This window comes from Apus apus, chromosome 6 (genome assembly GCF_020740795.1).
Source record: "Apus apus isolate bApuApu2 chromosome 6, bApuApu2.pri.cur, whole genome shotgun sequence".
NCBI lineage: Eukaryota > Metazoa > Chordata > Aves > Apodiformes > Apodidae > Apus > Apus apus.
In genome coordinates this window covers 6,991,250-7,014,249 of record NC_067287.1, presented here as the reverse complement: position 1 = coordinate 7,014,249, position 23,000 = coordinate 6,991,250, and the positions used below count along the sequence as shown (strand labels likewise).

Below are 23,000 nucleotides of genomic sequence, written 5' to 3'. Positions count from 1 at the left end.
CACCCCGCGCGCGCCGCCGCCCCAGCCAATCAGCGGCCGCCGCCCCGCCCGGCCCCGCCCCCCGCCCGCTGTCCCTCACGGGCGTTTTCCCGCCACCGGGCGCGGGGCGGCGGGTTCCGGCTGCCGGGAGCTGTGCGGGGGTTTGCAGAGGGCGAGCTCCTCCCCTCCGGCAGCTGGGGAAGCCTGGGGGTACCCGGGCTGCGGGGCGGCCGCCAGCACCCCGCTCCCCAGCCCCCCGCTCGGGTTTCTCTAGCGCTGTGGGGCTGGTTGGTTGGTGTCAGGGCTGTGGAGGACTCCCAGCCTGTGGTGGAGGACCGTGCACGTCTGTCGCGGGTGGCTTCAGCATGGGCTTGGAGCCCTGCAAGGCCCCGCAGCGTGTGCAGGAGGCCTCCTGGGCAGCTCCCCGTCGGCGAGGCCCGCGGGGCAGGCTGCGGTCTGAAGGACCAGCCTCGGGTGGAAAAGGTGGGAATCAAGCCCGGCGAGGGGCCGGCCTCAAGTCGGGACGCTTGGCTCCTCGGTCGTGACGCGGTGTTAACGGGTGGGATGGCGGGGGGAAACATTTGCCAAGGATGCCGGGGCTGACAGCCGCTGCCGCCTGGCAGCTGGTGGCACCCGGTGCCTGCCAGCAGGAACCACTTCAACACCCATGAAAAACTGCTTAGATTTCGCTCTGCCACCTGCAAAGTCATTAATTTCTGCCTAAGCTGCAAATTTTTACTGTAATTAAGGCAAAGGGCTGACTTCCCACACACACACACACACACACCCCAGATCTGAAACCCTTTAAAAATCGCCCAGCAGCAGCACTTGTTCTTTTTACGTGACAGTGGACTTACCATATCACAAGAGCTCTAATTGTAAAATGGTAAAGGCTGCCTGGCAGTTTGGCTTGCCAAATAATAATAAGATTCAGCTTCACGTGGTTTGCTCACTTCTCATTGCAGAGGTCAGAGGTTCTGGCTGGGTTAGTCTTTTTTGAAAGTTGGTATTAGTTTAAGGCAGATTGTTGTGCTTTGGTACATAATTAAAGCCTTTTGAGGGGTATTTTTGTTGTTTTTTTTCTTTTTGAAGATGGCCAAGGGTTAAAGAGGTGGCAAAGTAAAAGAAAAACTGCCCAACTGTTTATAATTTATCATGTTTACATGCTCTTTTAAATCCTAAGAAAGCAGCAGAATTAACTTGGTAACTTTTTAAAAACTTGCAGTTAATATAACTCCCATCTTTTGTGAGATCACACTAGCAAAAATGTACACAAACACAAGTTGTTTGTGAGGCTTGTTTATTTTGAAAAAAATAATAATTCACCCTAGATAATTCCTGCTGGTTTTCCATAATTTGTTTCTACAAAAAAAAAACAACAAAAAAATTCTCCACCCTACATGCAGATATTGATAATACCCAAACAAGGAACAGTAAATCATTCAAATCTGTTTGGGCAAGTTGTGTACTCTAGGGATGGCTGTCAATAAAAAATGTGCTGGTTTTCCAGGCTCTCTCATTTTTCTAGGTTCTTTGTGGTACATGGGAAGATGCTCTAAGGGGGCTGACCCATTGTTGGCTGCAGGATGTATGGGAGGAGTTGTGTAGGTGAACAGTGGACTCTTGTGGCCCGAATGAAATCATGCCACTGTACAGGATATGCTGGAACCCCAGTATGATCTGGAGTCCAAGGCAGCCAAGCAGTGTGGCACAATGGATACTACACCAATGGGCTCCCCTCTCTGTCCCTTTGGCAGCAGAGAGCAGGCCACAGTTTGCTTTCACGTGGAGGTGAACAATACACCTCAAATTGACTGGCCAGAGGTGGAAGCCCAAAGTTTTCCAAGTTTTTCTGCTTTTTACTCCTTCTTTCCTCTTCCCCTGTCACACTGGGCAAGGAGCAGAGCTGTGTGGTGCTCAGCTGCCCACCGGGGCTAACCCCCCAACGTGTGTGTGCAGCCATGGGGAACCCGACTGCTCTGCTTCCAAAAAGAACAGCCTGAGTTGTCTTTCCTGCTGGGCAAATTCAGACAGCTCAGTGAACACAGAGGAGTTTTCACAGGAAAATGCTGTAGTTAAACTTCAGAAGCAAACTGTGGCTTTGTGTTTGTTTTGAGCAGATGGCTCCCTGGCTATTCCTTACCAATATCTTTTACAGTTCTCTAGTTTAAAAAACTGCATGATTGTAACTATCATTTGTAGTATCATGAGAGAAAAAAAACCCAAAATAATTTTAACTGGTGAAGAAGTGGACTCCATTTAAAATGCTAAACTTTCTGCAAGTTCCTGGAAATAAAGGACTATACAGGTTTGACTTCTCCAGAACTACTTATCAAAGCAACATGAAGTTCTGAAATTAGTATTTGCAAGGTTTTGAACAAAATTCTAACAATGCCCAGCTCCCACCAAGGTATCCTGTTAAGATTACGTTCAGGACAAATGCATTTTGCATTTTGATTTATGATCATAATTGTTCTCAGTTAGCTAAGAAAAACTGCATGAAAGGATATGGCATAAAAAAGGATCAGAGTCTCCATCTGAATTTTTCTTCTTGTGAATAAATCCAACTAGAACTTAAGCTCGAATAACTCTTAACAGAACTGGATAAGCAGAGTTGTTACAGGCATGTATGCACAAAACTTGCTGCCAAATCTAGGGCAAGAAACAGTTCTCAGATTTTTCTCTTTGTTGGCCTGAAATGTAAGTCAGTAATTTTGCTATGTATTAGAAGGATACGCTTCTGATGTGGAATACATTACCAGTTCCATTTGAACAAAAGTAATTAAATTTAATTAATTCCAGTTGGCTTAGCTGAACAACTGAAACTTGGATTCATCAGTACTAAGTCTGTGATGATAAGCTGTGTACATAATCCTCTGAGCTTTGTAAAGTACAGTTGGGTACACTGTTAAGATTTTAAAGTTAATAATTTTGGGAAGATCCCATGGTGAATTAATTACAACAGACTGATAAGCAAAGCTGCAAAGTCTGTTATGCCTTGAATCGTGTGACTTGTAAACAAAGTTTAACTTTTACATTTCCAGTACTTTACCTAACTGACCTTCAGTATGATTGTTTTCAAATGGAGAACTCTTGTCACAAAATATTAAAATTAAGTCTTGTTCAGTGGCAGCTGCAAAAGATGATTTGCCCTTTTGTGAAATTCTACACAATTTATACACAGCCTCACTGACCTTTCTGTAGCTTAACCAATATGTGACTTCTCTGACATTTAAAAATCAAGGTAGCAACAATAATGCAGACTATCTAACCCATACCTCCTACTCAATGCTTTACCAGGAAAAATGTTAAGCAAAAATTAAGTCAGGGAATTGCAAATATTTATAAATATTACAGTAACTCTAGTGCAGTGCCCAAGTAAGGAATTTAGTCCTTTGCTCTTTGGCATCCACACTTAAAAAATGTTTTACATTTGAAAAACAACTATCAGCTGCAGTCCAGAAAAGGAATTTTGTAATACACTAGTTCCTCTCCAAATGCAGGGCACATCCTTTGGGTTGGAAGAGGAAGAGAAGTAGATTTGTGCATCACTGCAGATTGAGGAGGTTCAAGTAGGTGATTCATTTGAGAAAAAGGATGTTTGGAAAGAATTTCAGAAGTCCTGTGACATACAGAAACACGCAATTTCTCTAAATGTACAGCAGTTGTGTTGTTCAAAGCATTTATAAAGGACAAAAAAACTGAAACAGATTGGCTTACATTGTTTGCTTTTCTTTCATTGGTCATGGATACATTAAATCCTTGCTGATTTGTTGTTATCCTAGAGGCTGGGTCAGGCAGGAAAACACAGGACCTGCTCTCAAACCCACCATCCAATTATTTTCTGAGAATACTATATATTCTTTGCATATTCCATGAGTGTGTGTAACCTTCTATCCATTTTCAAACAGTAACATAAAATAAAGAACAGGCCCATGGCATCTATGCAACTTTCAAAAAAAGGGAATATAGAAAGAAAATCAATTTAAACTTTATGTATCATTAAGAAAAAACAACCAACCAACCCAAATGGATTCATTATTATTTGTGAGGATACAAAGCAAAAGTCAGAAAAACAGATACTGTTTCTGATTTACTTTGAGAGATTTATTGCAATCTGTTTTCACAATTTCATATGAAGACTTTTTGTTAAGAATGTAGCTCTTCTCACCTGCTTCTCTACCTGTCACTCATGTAAATTAACAACTGGCTGTTTTCCTCCTGATTTTAAATTGCAAGCATCCAGTTATTTTAGCTTTGAGCCAATTCTGTACTTCAGAATATTCCATCTCACTGACATAAGTTAAAATTATGTAATTTATTAAAATGTTAAGAAACATGATACAATTTAATGTGATACTAGAATACTAACTCAAAGTATCACATCTTCATTAAAATGTGCACTGTTGCCAATACAAAGATTCTTGACCTGTTCAAAGATTTTCTTTTAAATAAAAAGCGAAGGATAAAAAAAATATTGTGGCACTTTAGAAAATGAGGTGGGTTTTTTTATTGCATATTATAATGCTCAAATCAATACAGGTTCATCCGTAGCAGGGGCTATGCTTGCCATCACATCATGTTTGCAGGACAAATCACCTCAAACTTTCAAAACCCACTCGTGTTAAGGTGTCAGGCGCTTGGGATCCCGTGGGAACATGGAGGTCTGACGAACGTTGTGCAGCCCGAGGTACAGCATGGTTACTCTTTCCAGCCCTACAATAAATTAAAAAAAAAAACAAAAAACATCAACACAGTCTTTTTCTCTTCTTTAGAAGCCAAAGGTACTTTATCCCTACAGCCAGCCTCACATGGCATTGTGAGCAAGGACTGAGATGAACGCATTATTACGGCTGACTGCAGAAAGGAGCGAGAACCAAAAATTCAGGATTGAGAGTGCCTCCTGCCAGGACACAGACTCCTGTGGAACATGAATCAATAAGCAATGGTACTAGACACTCAGTCCTGCTCTGACTCACTCGGGACTTTCAAGAAAGACGGTGTAGAAAAGTGAAACAGGAAGTGGGTAAACAGGAGAACTGTATCTTGAATACAAGACCAGAAGTATAGTCCAGAGCAGTCTTATCAGCTTCAGGGTCAGAGACATTTAGTGCCATAAGCAACAACAGTAAAAACTGACAGCTGGAGAATTTTATCCCAAACCCTTCTCAAAACATAGATTAACCGTGTAAATGGTCACTGTGTTCTTCCTGAAGTCTCAGAGGTTGTGTGTGTATTGTGGAAGACAGAAGAACTTCCTAATCCATGGGTCTCCATGTGCATCCCAGCCATGTTGAGATGAAGCCCAGATGCATATCCTGGTTTTCACACACTGCCCTTCTATGCTAAGGTTTCCATCTGAAGCAGCCAGAAACCAGTGTTCATTCTCACAGCATCTTCTGTTTGGCTGGTACTTGGCCTGACCTCTGGGATGTGCCAGGAAGAGCACTTACCCTGCAGAAGAGGTGTGGCTTCTGCTTCCTTGATGTCTGTTCTAACTGGCCTAAATGATGGGATCATCTACAAATGCTACATCTCTCCTCTGCTCACAAGTCACCCACGCTTACATCCTGTAGGCATTTCAAACCAGCTGTCTCAACAGCACATTGCATATCTGATGCATTTACTGAAGGCATACTCAGGAAGTTGTTCTGAGAACATGCCAAGAATGAACCAAATATACTTTTATACAAGTAAGGCAAATGAAGACTGACTCAAGGAAATAATTGTGTTTACTGATCATGACCTACAAAGTGTCCTTCTTCCATATGTATGAACAGGTTTCATCCTGCTAATGAAAGCCATTTGCATAACTGTAAATTGTTATCATTAAGATGCCTAAAACCTACCTTTTTTCATTTTAATATGTAAAATACTCACACCCAAGACACAAAGCTGCAATACCTTGGCAGAAACAATGTGCATCAGCCAAACTGATCAGTCAAATCCCTGAATAAGGCAGAAGCAATCACTCATTTCTCCTCCCTGCAGAACACCTTCAAGTGCACTAAGAGACTGGTGGCTTCTGGCATTAGTAGGTTATGATAAATCCATACATAACACAGAACTTCCTTGCTTCCTTAAATTTTTCTCATGGGTGAAATATTAAAGTGATGTGTCTGGCTAATAAATCAGCATTTTTTCTTGTGATCACCAACTTTTCAAACTTGTCAGACTATGCCATTAATATTGTCTATTTATTTTATTTTATGACGATCCTTACATTTTAGTTTCTTTCCTTAAATCCTCCAGGATAAGCAGCCCCACAAATTTACCTAAGAAGGTTACTATTCTGATTATTGAATTGAACTTTGCTTGAGATTGAGCAGTTTAAATTAAACTTAGGCTAATACAGAACAAAATAAAATACAGGTACTTACCTATTCCACCACCTGCATGGGGAGGTGCACCAAAACGAAATGAATCAATATAAGCCTTTATTTTCTCCAAATCTAGAGAGGAAACAGGTATGTTTGTCACCTGCTTAATGAACCCCTAGCCAAACATACAAGTAACTGGAGGACTGCAAGCACAATAAAAAAATTACCTATTTAACTTACAAACTAACAGTAGAGTTAAATATGAATATCCTTAATATGCATATCCTAAATATGAATATCATTAAATATGAATTATCCAGAACTATCTAGAAATTACAACTGTAACTTTTGTTTTGTAATTTTGTTAATAACTTAAGCAGGGAAGAAATTCTAGAACTGAGTAAAAGCCAGGCCCAACTGTTTATTGTAATTTATGGAAAATGGTGACTTCTTGAATGAACAGCAGTGAGAAAGCAAAGATTATACTATCTTTCCATCTTGCTACAGTGGGAGCTACTCCTTTTTTGCCATTCACCAAAAGCATAACTTTAATCTACACTTTACTCCCATGATCACCACCCTAATTTACTCTTTCACCCTTCTACTATTAGCTGGCCTTGTTCCTGCTGAGTCTTTTTTTTTTTTTCTTTAACTTTCACCAAGGGTCACTGCTTGCTTGTTTCCTCTCAGTTCAAGGTTTAAAAAGGCATCCAACCAAAACTCTGCTACAGTCCTCTGTAAAAAGTCTGTGAGAGTACAGAGAGGCATGCCTGAATGAGACTTGTTTGACCAGCCTCGTTTTGTTGAAGGCATTTCCTGCATTACATTTCTCTAAACTCCTTGGAAACAATTCCTTTTCATCAAGGTGTTGCTGGGAAACTAACTAGTTTCTCAATACCACCACTCTGGACTAAAGTGGTTGAACAGAATTACATGGATTAACAAACATTAAGCATGAAACAATACTCTGATTTTAACCATACTGCCATGTAACTAATTCTCCCCCAAATTCTTCCTCTAAAGGAAACAAATCCAGTCATGAACTATATTCCTTCAAATTCAGCTTAACGTTGTTTGACTTGTTACCGATGCAGTGATGCTTGGCCCTTTCTGTCAGCAGCTGAGGATCATGAATTCTCTGAGCTCCAGACAAGATCTCTTCCCCTCTCATGAACATATCATAAGAGTTGGAGTTTTTCTGGAAAAACAAAGATGGGTTTATTTCCTACCAACAGTTGCTCTATCTTTGGGTGAAAAACATGCCCCTCAGTAACTTCACTTTTGATATCCCAAGTTGTGCAGTGAGAGTGCAACGTATCTGGAGAGTCTGCCTGGGAATTACAGCCCTTTGGCTCCTCTCATTTGACTGAAGATGAAATAAAAATGTTCATCCACACGCCCTTTGAAAAACCATTAAACTTGCATGTAGTTATCCCAGCAAAAATGCTCTAAAGATATTTACCCTGGATTTAGAAATAAACTGAGAAATTTCTAATAATGAAAAACACCCACATTTTCTGTTAAATTGTCTGTTGTCCTGGGAGAATATTTTTGCCTCTTCAGTGATGGCAGTAGTGTTCTGACCATGGAGATGTCCTCATAAAGCCCTCACAATTTTTAGCTAATTTGTTTCTTTCTGGTATGTTTTCACCACTGAAGAGTAACTGTGAACATTTTACAAGTCATGCAACACTGACCTAATCTTGTTATCAGAATTACACATTGTTACAGTGGGATCATAAAAATACTTTATCTATTTTGTCAAGTTATCCCTACACAGAATAATTTAAACTACAAAAAAAATCCCAATGACAACAATAAAGAATTTTACTTACAGGGTTTAGTGGGTCTGGCATTGTATAAAAAGGCCTCACAGCAAGAGGATATTTGTCAAGAATATAGAAGTCCGTGTCATACTGAAATAAGGTAATTTAAAAGTTAGTACAACAGAAAATTATGTAAAGAACAAACTACAAGAGGAAGACATAACCAGTAAATCTTCGAAATAAAGTTTTAAAAGATATCCCAACAACTTTCCACAAATTTGACAGTATTATCTTAAAAATAACAGTTGTCAATAAAAGTGGTGCATTATTTTTCACTTTTCCAATACTACTACTGTAAACTTACAAACATGTAGCAGTAAAATGTCTTGCTGTAGTAACAGGGTTTTTTTGCCAAGGATCTCATCTTCTATCTATAGGAGACCTAATCTTGTTATCAGAATTACATATTGTTACAGCAGGATCATATAAATATTTACTTTGTCAAGTTATCCCTACACAGAATAATTTAAACTACAGTAAGTAAATAAGCAGCAGCAAAATGGGAATGCAGTCAGACAAGTAAAAACTGCCTATGCTAATCACAAATATCAGAACTTCTGCATGATCTGAGATCCTGCATTCTCAGTGTGTAAAAAGTTATTTGACATGAAGGAGGCCCTTCCAGCCCATACCAGCTGGTATGGCCCCATACCAGCCCAATGACTCCGTATCAGGTTTCAGATTAAATTTCTTTATTTTAAAATAACTGTTACCTTTTCCTTTACTAGGCGTCCCAGCAGCTTTTCATTAGGTGTGCTGAAAAAGATTATCACCATTAAAATTAAGTAATTTAAACCTGTATGCATTATATACCCCTTAAAGCTAAAAAGATTTCAAGCTACAGATCTGCTGCACCCCACCCTTCAGAAAATCTACTACTTGTTTCTGAATGTTTTCTATAGTACAGTCAAATTTCAGAAATAAAGTATATTTCTTTCTGCTTCTAAATATTTTCTGTTGGTCCTAAAGATCCTTTAAATTAACTAATACCTATTCTTGCTGTTACTATAATTATTTCTCAGCTCCCATATTCTGATAACTGAAGAATTGTGTGCTCTTACTCCTATCAGCATATACCTTATGCAGCCATTTCTTCTTAGGCACCATCAGTGAGAAAAACCATAAGAAGTTGCTGAGAAAATTGTTTTTCTCTATCAAATTCTTAAGAATGAAATTTCTTAATTTCTTAAACAATTATTTAACTGTAAAATCCCACATTATCCTAATGGTACTGGATATATTATGGGAAAGAAAGGGAACTGTCTTCAAAGAAGTTTAATTAAACCCATCTTTAAGTCAATCAATGAGAATGCAATCATGACTGCTTTATCATTTTCCTGAGGTGGAACGAAGAAAGGAGAAGCTGTAACTGAAAAGACCTTAAGACTGAAGAAACTTTTTGTTTAATCCTATTCAAAACCATGTGAAAATTCACTTGAAGGACTGCAATTGCTAGGAAAACAAACATTTCTTACAGGTAGAAGGTTCAAGTTACTTTCACTTTGTGTTTTAAGTTATTTTCTTTTAAATTTTAGACTTTGTACCTATAGTTTACATTAGAAGAAAGTTCTGTTTTCATATCCTTTCATGTATTTGTCAAGGCATCTGGATATGAGTTCTGTTTATTCCTCTAAAAGCTTGTGTTTCCTTCTTGAGGGCTGTCAGTTGCAGAGTACAAAACTGACACTTCCCCTCCCACAAGACTCTGACACATTTGTGTACTTCCAAAATACCTCAGATCTTCTTCATCACCCATCTCAACACCAGCTTCTCTAAGCATGGCCACACCTTCACGGTATTCCAGCCTCAGAGTTGGCTCCAAAAACTTAAATGGCTCACAAGGGAACTGCTTGTTTACTGTCTGAATTTCAGTTTGGAATCTGTGCATGAGGAAGCAAGAACAGATGCAAAATACAGAACAGTCAAGAAATGTACTCTTCTTGCATTTAGCAATGATTCTGCAATTGTAATTTTGCCACAAGGGGTCCCTCTCGCAACATAAAAAACTATTTTAAAGCCACTTCTGGAGAGAAATTCTGTACAATCTTGATTAAATGTTCCATGTAAGTTAATGAATCTACTTCAATTATACATGGTAGTATTTTACTTTTACTTCTGGTTTATTCCTTTAGTAAGAAATAATTGACTAGGCCAAGTTTTCACAGCAAAGACATGCAGGAATCATCCCCTTGATTTGTAATATTTACCTGAGTTCTCTGATTTAAGTAATATCTTATTTAAAATATGAAAGAGAAATTTCCTTCTAGACAGATGAAAAGATTTGCATTTCTGCTGGCATGGCTGTCTAATTTGTAAGTAAATAAAAACCACTTCCTAAACTTCTGCCCTGCCTTTTAAATGAATTGGATTGTGAATAATGGAAAATTCTGTTTGCTTTTGCCACGGCAGAGATGCAGGCTGTTACAATAAATTTGATACAGAAAAACTAAGTAAATATTAAGATTCATTTCAAAACAGAACTATCAGTCTACCTGTATTTGCAAAAAAGGACATATAAAATCAATGATGGATCTTTTCTGTTAGGAAGTCCATTCAACAGTAAACAACAAGGTTTCTCTGTGCAAACTAGCATACTCTAGAAGATGCAAATTGGGATAAAAGCAGACAGTTTACTGGCATATGGTTTGCATGAACTTCAAAAGTCAGGCACAAAGAAACAGGTAGAAGCAAAGCAAAAATGCCTGTTTTGAAGTTCTGTTGTAAATCAGATTATTAATTACTTGGCAAGCTGAGGATGAAATGCTCACCCATTTCATGCCGCAGTGTGAGAGATCTCAAACATATGAAGTTGCTCATGAAATGGAAAATGCTCTCGTTACCTTTCCTGAAGTCCCTTGAATATCTGCACCAAGGTATCTGCAATCTCATCTACCACTTCATGATAGTGATAGTTAAAAGCCATTTCAATATCCAGACCAACAAACTCTGTCAAGTGTCTGTGTGTATTGGAGTCCTCAGCTCTAAATACTGTAAAATTAAACAACAGAAATTCTAACTGATCTGAAATTATCACTCCATTTTGAAGAATAACACTGACAATCAATCACATCAGCCTTTGGACCAGGCACACAATGCTGTGTTTAGACATGACAATACTCACTGGAAAACAAAAAGAAAACTAGCTGCCTCAGAGCATCCCTTATAACAACAGTGACAGCATTATTTTAGCTGTGGTGCTCAAAGGATACAAGACAGACAAGACTTGTAGAGAGGCAGTATCTCTTGTTAGACCAACAGACAGAAGTGGGAGAAACAGACAAGCTTTCAGGCACACAGGAACTTTCAGATTTGAAAACCGCTTTTTTTCAGAGGAAATAGACTTCTGCACGTGTGTGTTCCGTTTTGTTGGGGTTTTTTTCAGATATAGGAGGCTAGTATAAACATGTCTTCTTACAACCCATGACTCATTTGTTAGTAATTAACAAGAAACTTAAGATATTCTGAATTATTTCCTTTTTTAAACTTTTACTTTCTAAGCTGTTATTGACTTCTTTTCCAGCATTTCCAGCTTACTTGTCTTTAAACCTGTCTTTGAGGTCTTAGAAAATAAATGCTGTATTACCACGTAAAGGGGCCATGTCCTATAAGCTTTTGAGAAAGCATGAGACTGGGAATTTATTAATTTTTATTATTTATTGATAGCCCAGTTAACAATATGTGTTTTCTGAATAAAGCTGTGTGGTACATATACAAAAGCAAGGGATAAATATATGGCAATATGCAATGTGAAGCGCATAAGCCTGCCTATTTTCACTGCTTATCACTGGGCAACTAAAGGCAACTACTTGGTATGGTTAATAGGAAACCACAGCTCCAGTAATCACAGTGTTGTGCCATGTTTTTCTAACTTCATTATCAATTTCCAATGCAACTCTATTCTTTCTCCTCACAGAACAGCAGGTACTGGAGAAGAGTACTGCACCCTTATCTCAGCATTTTAGTTTTGTTCCAGCAACTTCTCTGTCAACTTTATTCTCATTTGTTGCTCCAACTGAAATTTGTGTTCAGTAAGAGAAACTGTATTAAGTAAAACCCTTAAGAGCTTTCAGTCTGCATGTTATCTTATTTGTACCACACCTGCTAAAAGCTATTACTGCACACTTCACACTTAGGATAAACCGATGCTTATCTTACCTGGCCCAATGCAAAAAACCTTTTCAAAGTCAGCACATATACACATCTGCTTGTACAGCTGTGGGGACTGAGCCAGGTAGGCACTGCTTTTGAAGTATGATACTGTAAACACATTGGCTCCTCCTTCACTGGCAGCTGGAAAGCAAATGCTTGCAGTAATTATTAAATAAAAAGGTAAATACATCAGAGGTAGACAGGCTACTGGTCTTACACCTAGAGATCTGAGGGAGATTTTTTTTCAAAGCATATTAGAGGCAAAAGATACATTTGCATCCATTAATACTGAGGGAAGATTTGCAGCTCAGCGCTGTCACACATTGTCTGGCAAATCTGCAAATTTAGTTTAAAATGTTACTATTCCCAGCTGTCCTCCACCTTAGACTGAGAACAGCAGAAAAAGCATACTTGTAGCACCACATCCACTTGCAGCCCAACATGTCTCTGGAAACCCATGTTTATCAGGGACATAGGCTTCCAGGGGTTAACTGCAAAGACTGAGATGAAAGCGCATATCCTGTTTTGCCAGGACCATCCTCTCTTAACTGGAGGCATAAATGTGCCTCTCAGACACAACTAGATTTACCAGAGGACATCTGCAAAGGTATAAAGCTTTTTCTCAGCTTGAGGTGGTTTTCACAGGTTACCTTGAGAGAACAAGAACCAAGAACACACGCATTTAAATCTCATACTGCAAACTGCCTACCAAAACTACCAGCTGAGTCACTTTACCTTTCCATTTCCCAGTGTGTGATATGAGACTTAGATTTGCCTAACTTGCTAACAAAAGCATGCCAGAGTGAAAGACTAGTTAATGATCTTGGAAAGTTCTAAGGTTACAATAACTCTAGGTAAAGTACTAATTACTATTGTTACTAACCATTCTGCTGAGATTAATGTTTCTTTTCTGTCATTACCACTACTCCCACTGAAATGGTTTCAGTGAATATTTACAGTTGTTTTTGAATACAAGTTAACTTTCAAAATCTCAAATCTTAGAACAGCTATGATGTTTAAATTGGAAGTTTCATAAGGATGGCATCAACTTAACTCAAGTTATTTTTACAAAATACGATCTCATTCAAACAATAGGATGCTTGCTTGCTTGCTTTCAATGGTACACTGCACAGTAAGAATAGCACACTTCCTCAAAGGTCTTACAAAAATAAACTACTTGGGAGTCTTTAGTACTTCATACTGTTTCAACTGTGTCTGCAGGAAAAAAGTTATTTAATATTATAGTTCAACGATACTTTCCATGTTGAAAGTATGTTGCTTAAAAGTGTTTTGCTAGAACACTTTTTCTATCTCAATCAAGAGCTGTCTTCAAAAATATAAACACAGAAGTATAAAATTCAGTAGGCAAAATGTATGCATATAATGAATGACATACAATGTGTAATACAAATACTCTGCCCTACATTTTCCATGCCATGTCTTGGTGACATCAACAAAACCTCAGAGAACACCAATAAAATGGAATTAAAACATCCATCAGTAAATCAAGCCAGTTGACTTTTAGAAAAGAATACAGCAGATCAACAACAGGACTAGAAGCAAAATATACACTTCCAGACTTTTAGCCAGGCTGAAGCTGTTATGCCACACTTCCAGAAAAATGACCTACCACCTTCTAGTCAGCCATAAGCTAAAGAAGTGACATACTGTATATAATGGCATCATCTTTTACATCATGATATGTTTGTTGTAACTTCTTTATGATGAAAGCTGCTTTTAATCTAAATTACAGTGGTTGATGGTTTTTTTAGATACTAGGAATGAAACAGGCAGTGCTCAAGATTGAGAATGCTGATTTGAACAACAATGCATATGATCAGACATCTGTATTTAACCAAATAAAAACTTCAAATGCACTGCAGTGTAAATATATCAGGGTATATATAGTATTTGTCTTGTCATTCTTTTAACATCCAAAGTCAGGAGAAAAGCAAAGTACAACTTTGATACCTGCTAGAAGTTTGCTACATTGCATCTAAATTAGAAATAGAACTTTTAAAATAAAAACTTATTAAAATTTTGACAGACAGGATGCTGAGCAACTACAAAAGAAGCAGACCTGCAGCTGTTGGATTGCATATACAATACCTGAAATGATTTTGGGAGTCTGAATTTCCACAAATCCCTTGCGAATAAGAGTTTCTCGGAAAAGCTGACAAATACCAGACTGAAGGCAGAAGATTGCTTGACTAGTGGAGGTCTACAAGAAGATAAAATAATGAATCCTAAGTTATTATTTTTTTTTCCCCTGACTCTATTACTTTTTCTGGACACCTGGAAGTTCTCTAAGGAACACCTGATTATTGTATTTGCCTAAACACAGAAAAGTGCAAATGGGTAATTGTTTATTACACAAAAAGAAACAGCAAAGGAAACAAGAGAACCTCGTCATTTCAATTTATGGCATATTTAGTTATAAAAGAGGCACTATGGTCAAATCTGCATTTAAAGAATCACTGATATATGAGATGTGCTTCTGCAAATAAAGGTTTTATAGAAAGAAGTTTTATGAAAACACTAAACCTATTAAAAAGCTTTCAGCAAATGGAACTAGAACAGCTGCAGTAATATGCAGTGCATGATAAAAGCAAAGCCCTCAATAACATAAGGTAGAAATGTTTGTGTCTATTAAAGGCCCAAATGCAATGTTACTCTTACAAAAACACAGCCACATATTAACCATGTACAACACTGCCATAAAACCATCCCAAAACCAAGGTCTAAACTCCCAGCATTTAAAACAGTCCACATAAAACCTCATCATATGAACTGCAGTTCTTCTGTCTTTTCAAAATTTACTCCAAAAGTGTATCTAGTTGAAAACAAAAGTATATGTAGCTGAAATGATCATATTTTTGGTTATGTACATGACACAGTTAAGCTACTTATCTAGTTAGCAAATACCTACAGTAAAAGCCCCTGTAACACTCTTGGGCTTTAGTGTGAAGAAAAAAAAACCCTTAGAAAAAGCTGAAAACACTGTACCACGTCAGCACTGAACCCGTATCTGATTTTGTGCTTGCAGTCTGTAAGACCTGACAGTTAGCAGCCTAGAAGTATGCATAAAACCTAACGCCTTCTTCCAGACAACCAAAAGAACAGTTCTTTACAACTATCTGCGTCATAGCACTGTTTACTTCTCCTTTCTGAAAGGTACCCAACTTTTCAGTTAGGGTAAGAAGAGCCTTGTGGGCTTTTTCACATGACTCCTACCAAACCACAAAACAAAAAACCCCAACCAAAACAAATTATATAAGCGCCCAAATTTAAGCAGTAGATACACTGAAATAAAGCTACAACCATCATCTCTGCAAGACAAAGAGCTCACTTTCCTGAAAAAAAACCCGAAAAGTAAACAGTAGTAACACCCCACATGTCCAGTAATTTGTAGTTATTTCCGGTTTCAGCTGATCAATAATATATATCAGGACTGTTAGTGGCTGAGACTAGTAAGTAATAGCTAGCAGCTCTCACTGTCTGATAGCAGTAACCACAACCCCTACTCCCTCTACTTTCAAAATTAAGGAAATGAGGTTTTGAACAACAGTTACAAAAGTACCCTCAAACTTTTTCACTTTTTTATACAGGTCTCCCACAGTCAGACACATGCTAAGGCTTAGTGTGAGTTCTGGGCAGCATTTAACAGTGTTTCATCAAAGCAACAGGATGATTTAAAGGGGTTCATTTATTTATTTTCTTTACCAAGACATTTTCCAAGAGGTGTCAACTTAAACAGTCACATTTGAGTTCACCAATACTGTTTTTTGTAAACTAGACCTTTTTTTTAATTGCTAAAAGACAAATTGTGTAATGTTTATTTAAAGCAGGATAGTAACAATGCCTCCTCTCCCCTTCTGATGAACCAACAACAGTTTCATGCCAGAGCAGGTGTAGTCTTAAATTATAGATTCCTAGGAAAAAGAAAAATGGTTGCTAAACCCTATCTGAAAGCAATTACTTGAGACCTGAAAGTGTGCACAGACATACAGCCAGTTAATATCTAACACAGTTCTTCTCTAACAATAGTTTGTCAGGTAGTAACTTCTGGATTCAGTGAGGATGCAGAGCAAAGACTCTGTCTTCCTAATCTCATCCATAATCACAGAATCATTCTGGTTGGGAAAGACCTTCAAGATCATAGAGTTCAACCACAACCTAACAATATCAACCATCAACCTAACTCTACCAAGTCCAGTGCTTTAACTGTGTCCCTCAGCACCACAGCTATATGTCTTTTAAACACATCCAGGGGTGGTGATTCAACCACCTCCCTGGGCAGCCTGTTCCAGTGTTTAATCACCCTTTAGGTGAATAAGTTTCTTCTAATATCTAATCTCCCCTGGTGCAACTTGAGACCATTTCCTCTTGTCCTGTGTCTTGTTACTAGGGAAAAGAGACCAATCAATAATGATAAACTATGCTTTAAAAATAGTATTTATGAAAGCTGCCAAATTCATAGATCTGGATACTGAAGCTTTTATTCAACTACAGACCAAGGAAAGAACTAGCAGCAATTCTCCATACCTCAAATTGTATCTGACAACACCACTCTTCTTTCTACCAAACAGCTGAGTCTCAGTGCCCATTCATTCAGAGACTGCCAACAAGGATAACTGTTGAGAATTTTGTGACACTGAAGTCTCCTTGTAAGAATTAAACCGACCAACAAGACATTTGAGATAAGTTCCTAAACAACTGCAACTGTCAATGTGCAGTAGAGTCAAATGAATTACTGATAAAGTTTTGTGTGCCACCACAACTTTCCAAGATTTTAAAGATGATTCTGTATCTACAGATGGAGCAAAACTTGGCAGATTTTGCCATGGCATTCTTTTCCTGTACTATTTACTCTAATATTAACTATTCCACATACCTACTGACAAACTATCTTATCTGAGACTAGGGCAAAGACAGTTAATACTCCTCAGAAGTTAAGCAAACATGCCACTTAAATGCTGCTGCAGTTAACAGTGTTAATGCTTTAACTCAACCCGCAGAGTTGATTTCACAGGAAAATCCTCTATTTTCAATAATCTCCTTTGTTACAGACAGCAGAAAAAAATGTTTAGCTAACATTTAGTTTCAGTCAAGACCCCACTCAGACTTCACCTGTGTGTTTATTATTTAAATGTCACAAAGGACAATATTAATAAAAATAGAACAGAGCATATTTTAACACCAGAAGCAAAATTATAAAAAACAATTCTCACTTCTCATTCTGCACAAACAGTAGTGTTAAAGTAACAGCCATGTAAGTTGCCAGAGATCAACAAATGTGTTTCAGTAGAATTGAGGGCAGTTAAGACCTTAAGTGATCGTATCTCAAAGAAGTGTGACTGAGGTACAGACGTGCGAGGTTGTGAACTTTTCTTTTTACTCTCATGTCAGCAGTAGAATTTGTTCCACTCTCACCTTAGTTATGCTTTTGTTTGTCTCCTCTCAGCACCTATCTTGCACCATGAACAATCACTAAATACATAAAGTAGGCTAAATAAAAAAGGGGAAATCATGTAATCTATATTCATTTAAGTAACGTAACTTTTAAATAATGTAAATAATTTTGCAATTCCTCTACTGTGCATATGAGAAATAAAGGTTTTTACTAAGAAATAGGGTTTATGTTAAATAACAATTTTTAACCCAAGTCACTGAAGTAAACTTTTATTAAAAGAATAATAAGAAGACAAGAACATGCCATTTGTTGTCTAAATGGCTGAGATTGTGTTATGTCTTAATTACCAAGTCACAATCCGCAATAAAATAAACTGTACATCTGCTTGTTCATTACAGCTTGAATTTAGTCAGGAAAAACACAGCTTCTGCAATGAATAAACTGAATCAAACACAACGAAATTAAGCTTGAAGTAATAAAGTATTTGGAAAAAAACTGCATTAAGATCAGTGTTCAGCTAGATCATCATATAGTGAGACATCCATAAGCTACTAAAGGTACAGTTTAATGTTTATGCTCTACCCTGAGCAGTTTCAACAGGATAATATTGACCCTGTGCTTTGGTCTCAATGACCTGTGCATTAGCAGAGAAAATCATAGCATCAGGAGTGCAAAATGCATATAACTTAAGTAATATTTGGAAAAAAAACCTGAATGAACTTGAATTGCTTATTTTCTTCAGAGGAAGACAAACTAAGAAGCAAGTCTCAAAATAGTTTTACTTGCTTTCACTTAATTGTTTTCATCTGCTACAGATTTTAATGAAATACGGTTTCTGTAGGGTTTTTTACAGACATGAGACATCTACACACATCACTGAATACTTCAGTTAAGAACAGCAGACAAGAAAGATTTAAAACCACAAACAGCGCTCCAACTTGCCTTTTTGTAATTGTTCTGATAAAAGAATGGTAAACCAAACATCTCTAGAATCAAATGGTTTGACTTTCATTAAGATATTATGAAAAATAGATGCTTAGGTCAACTGCAGTTTCCTCATGGGTCATCTGTGGTTATGCGAATGAAAATTTGGTCTATACAAGGACTATTCTTCCTTCTTCACCTCTCTCATCTCCACATGTTTGTGCTCTGGATTTTATGAGTTAACCCATCAAGACTAGATGCATTTTTCTTCAGTCATCACTCCTTGGAAAGGATTTTTAAAACCCCTCCACCCTAAATAATCACAATTTTCCCTCCATAAATCTGAATAACAACTACAGCATCAGCTTGGGATCTTAGCATTTACATACTTACCCCACCCCTAACCTGAAAAAAATTACCAGACACCTCTGGAAGATATTTGACAGCAACCAAAATGTAAGACTGTTAATAGTACAGTGCACTACTCAGCATATTTTCACATGTACACAAGAATGGAAGTCTTGTAATCTTTGTAGAATACTTTGCATATTATACCTCCAGTAATATAATTTCCTTATTATTAATTGCAGTTCTTCTACTGAACCATAATCAAACTCTCCTTGGTACACTTCCGAGCTAGGTGGAGTGATGCCATTTTTGGAAATCCAGTCCTGTTCATTCATACAATAAGTGAGTTTCACAGCTGTACTTGATCACAACTTGGCCCTATCCAATGAACTCATTGGTTAATCACTACTTAAAATTAGTTCAACTACTTAACTACTTTAAACTTTAAGTACTTTAAACTTAACTACTGTATTTAAACGGACAAAAATAATTTTTATTCCATACGAGGGACTTTTTTTAGTCTGATTCTAAGCAAGATCTATGCATTTAGTTTGTTAAATCTTTTTTTTTTTTAAATAGTATTTCTCATGAAAAAGATGTTCAATGACCTCCTTCTTCCTTAAAAAACTGGGGCACTGAGGAAACCAGAACTAGGTGGTATATATACCTGTGGTTGGACTTCCTTCGATACTTGTGGAACAGATCATCACAGCATCTCTGTTAGAATTATACTGTTAACATTTCTTCCCTGCTGCCCATGTTTTGGTTTTCCTAGAAGGCCAGAACAGGGGCTAACAATGGTTTCAGGTATCTCTGAGCTTTTAATACATCATGTCTTCTAATCCTCCTTAGAACATGCCTACTTAGGCAGTGCATTTGAAACACATGGGGCTCTCTGAAGTCCCACTGGCACTACAGCTCCAATCTATGCAACCAAATCACTGAAAATCAGTTACTGCTTTTTGGGAATTATTTTTTTTTTTTAGTTATTTTGAAGGACAAACTGCTTTCATGTCCCTGCACTTGTGATTCCACTGCATTCAGCGCTTAGGATGTACACATACATGTAAGCTCCATGTATCCTCACTGGGATTTCCCCTTTCTCCATTAAATACCTTTTTTGCTTATTCAGCTCTGCCTTTAAAAGAACAGGTGACAGTAACACATAATTATTTAGAATCTTCTGCACAAACACAGCTCCTTCAGAACAAACAAAGCAAACTTATGAATCAACATGAGCCTACTGTTTACAAATTAGTCTGCTTTTGTTCTGAAGCAAATAATGAAATGTGCAACAGAAGAGACACACAGAAATGTGACACAGCAGAGACAAAAACTTTTCCCATACATGGGAGGAAGGCAAGACTGATACCTAAGCCTAATCAAGGGAAAGCTGTGGCCAGGTTACAGGCAGCCACAGCTGCATGCAGGGGCTGAGACATAAGGTGCTGAAATACTGAGATCTGGCATTTCATCCATTAATTTTGTAAAAAGTTAACCTGAATTCCAGTTCAGCATGAAGTAGCTGTTTAGCACCACACCATAGCAGCTGTTGGAGCTAAGGAGAAAAATAGCTTCTGTAGAAGGCAGCTAAGTTCAGACCTCAACACAAGGTGCTGAACATTGCTGAATAAATGGTGCATTGACAGTGTCAGGACATGTAAGTTAGGAAAGGTTATAGCAGCATCCATGTAGCTACCAGCTGTACTGGCCAGGCAGAACACCGACAACTAAAGCTCTATTACTATACTGGCAGAGATAGACAAGAAGTATTGGAAGAGTCCTGTTTGATGACACAATGTGTACAGGGACAGAAGAATTTCAGCCCACCCCTTTCTGTTCCATCTCTTGAGTTTATTCTGGCATTAAAGTCTTCCTTCTTTTTCCCATTATTATATACCTCCTTAGGTGTTACTCCAGATGCCCTCATCTGAACTACAGCCAAAGATACTTTCATGCCATTATCTTCAGCTAGTATTTTTAACTGTTATTTCCCTTTGTATTGTCTTTTCTCTTCAGGGTTCATGGCTCTTTCCAGCTTATTATACAGGCATTCCATTAATTTAACAGATTTTCTTAAGGTTCTATGGAGTGCTCTTGAGGATTTTTCTTCACCAGAAGTTCAAGTAAAAGCTGCACTTCAAGCACCTCTGAGTTCTCCCTTCAATTTAGTACACTGCCTTACCACTAACCATAAGCTGATGATCCTTCAACCAGTAGTATAGAATTCTTCTCATCAATGGCTTAATTTAAGACACATAAGACCAATATGATAAGATACCGAGTATCCTGAAAAGTAATCCCTCATTTAAGTTTTTTAGAATTATACATAACATCAAGTGAAAAGCAATTCACTTTGGTCCAAATAAAACAATGTGAACAAGTAGTTTTAGTTGCTGAAATAAGGAGATCAGATATTCAAACACTTCAAGCATATCAGTGCCAGAACTTTTCCAAATTTTCCAGTAAATATCTGACTTTTTAGTATTATTTCCCTACTTTCCATAGATTGATTCACTGAGAAACTGCCATTATTAGAACTTTAGAGGCAGTATAAAAATGAGGTAAGCACAATCTTCATGCAATGGAGAGCCAAATATGGGAAAAGACCAGAAAGACTCATTTCAATATGAGCAATTAGTTAGTTACACACTTAGTTGCCATTTCATTGAAAAAGAAGAAAAGTTCTGCAAGTTATTTAGTAGATAGCTTTTTGCTGCTGATTATAAAGAGTATTTGGGAAGCATAAGAATTCATGCAAGCTGTGTCTGTATGACCTGCACAAAGAAAGGTGTTTCAGGAAAAAAAAAAAAATAATGCTGTGGAAGAGACAAAGAAAATGAGACTTGGTATCTTGGTGTTCCACAATTTCACTTCTGAGACATGCATTACAGCATCTCAATTACACATTAAACTCGAAGCTTCCATCTTAATACTTAAAAATCAAGCTCTTACTACAGTTTTTGGGTATCATTTCAGAAGGAATGTTATCTTTAAATTGTCCCTACTGAGTCACCTGTGACTTTTGTAAATAAACAGCCCAGATGTACATGGCCACTTGCCAAATCCTAAATGTTCACCTTTAAACTACTAAGTATGTGATTGATGTAAGCAAAGGTGAACATTTAGGATTTTAAAACCCTGTTTTCACAGTGCCACTCAAAAACAGAAAAATATGTTGTTTATTTTTCCTCTGGTAAACAGCACACTTCTACCAAACCCATGACTTTTGTTGCTTCATGGATTAGAAATGTGAAGAAAAAACACTTGCAGGCAAGCATGCAACACAGCGTGTTCCTTACCCTCAGATCAATTACTCTGTTGTCCAGTCTTGTATCTTGGTTTACAGTAGCTCTTCCATCCTGAAGAGTTATGCAAAGATATAAAATTAATACATACACCTCTTAAAAATAATAAACAAACAACAAACAAAGGCAACAAAACAAAATCAATGGAGAAAAACATTGGCTAAAAGCCAAGGGCTAATTCTAAGTTCAGATGATTCTAGAAAGAACATACAGCATATTGGCAATGTAGCAAAGCTTAAGGTGCAACTTTTCCCAGAGGTCACAGGGAGAACCCAACTATGAGGATCCAGAAGACACACACACAAGACTGCAAACCCTCTGGGTTTTGACCTTCTACTGCACTTCAGCAGATACCAAAGCTGGTATTTCTAACACAGTTCTAGATGACACAAAGGAAGTAAAATTTAAGCCTCACAAGCTGCCAAAATCACTGCACTTAGTTGCCTTGCTTTCATTATTTTGTTGAATTACAGAGATAATAAAAAGTATTAGAGGATGCAAAGTTTTCACCTCCTCTCCCTCCACTTCTGGCCGAACAGCATCATCCAGCTGTAAGGGGAGTCGGGGTTCAGCTGAGCTGATCACGTAGATCTGAAATTGAAAAGGAACAGAAATAGCATGAGACTCAGCTCAAAAGGAGGTGTGATTTACAAAAGGGTATTTCTGGCATAACATGAAACAGTGTTTGCATAGGCTGTTAGCTGTAATACTGTGATTTTGTTCAAATACTTGA

At 37.8% G+C, this 23,000-nt stretch overlaps 1 protein-coding gene across 1 annotated transcript in view; it reads right to left on the bottom strand.

The window, feature by feature from the left end:
• Positions 1-4,064: 4,064 nt before the first annotated feature.
• DARS1 (aspartyl-tRNA synthetase 1) overlaps positions 4,065-23,000 on the bottom strand; it is a 40,915-nt gene continuing 21,979 nt past the window's right edge. The window contains exons 6-16 of the mRNA XM_051622904.1: positions 22,778-22,858; positions 22,262-22,321; positions 14,384-14,495; positions 12,281-12,415; positions 10,966-11,113; positions 9,859-10,005; positions 8,839-8,881; positions 8,135-8,215; positions 7,386-7,497; positions 6,360-6,431; positions 4,065-4,695 (exon numbers count right to left, since the gene is read on the bottom strand). Of these exons, the coding sequence (XP_051478864.1) occupies positions 4,604-4,695; positions 6,360-6,431; positions 7,386-7,497; positions 8,135-8,215; positions 8,839-8,881; positions 9,859-10,005; positions 10,966-11,113; positions 12,281-12,415; positions 14,384-14,495; positions 22,262-22,321; positions 22,778-22,858 (1,083 nt within the window). The 3' untranslated portion in view covers positions 4,065-4,603. The remainder of the gene's footprint in view (positions 4,696-6,359; positions 6,432-7,385; positions 7,498-8,134; positions 8,216-8,838; positions 8,882-9,858; positions 10,006-10,965; positions 11,114-12,280; positions 12,416-14,383; positions 14,496-22,261; positions 22,322-22,777; positions 22,859-23,000) is intronic.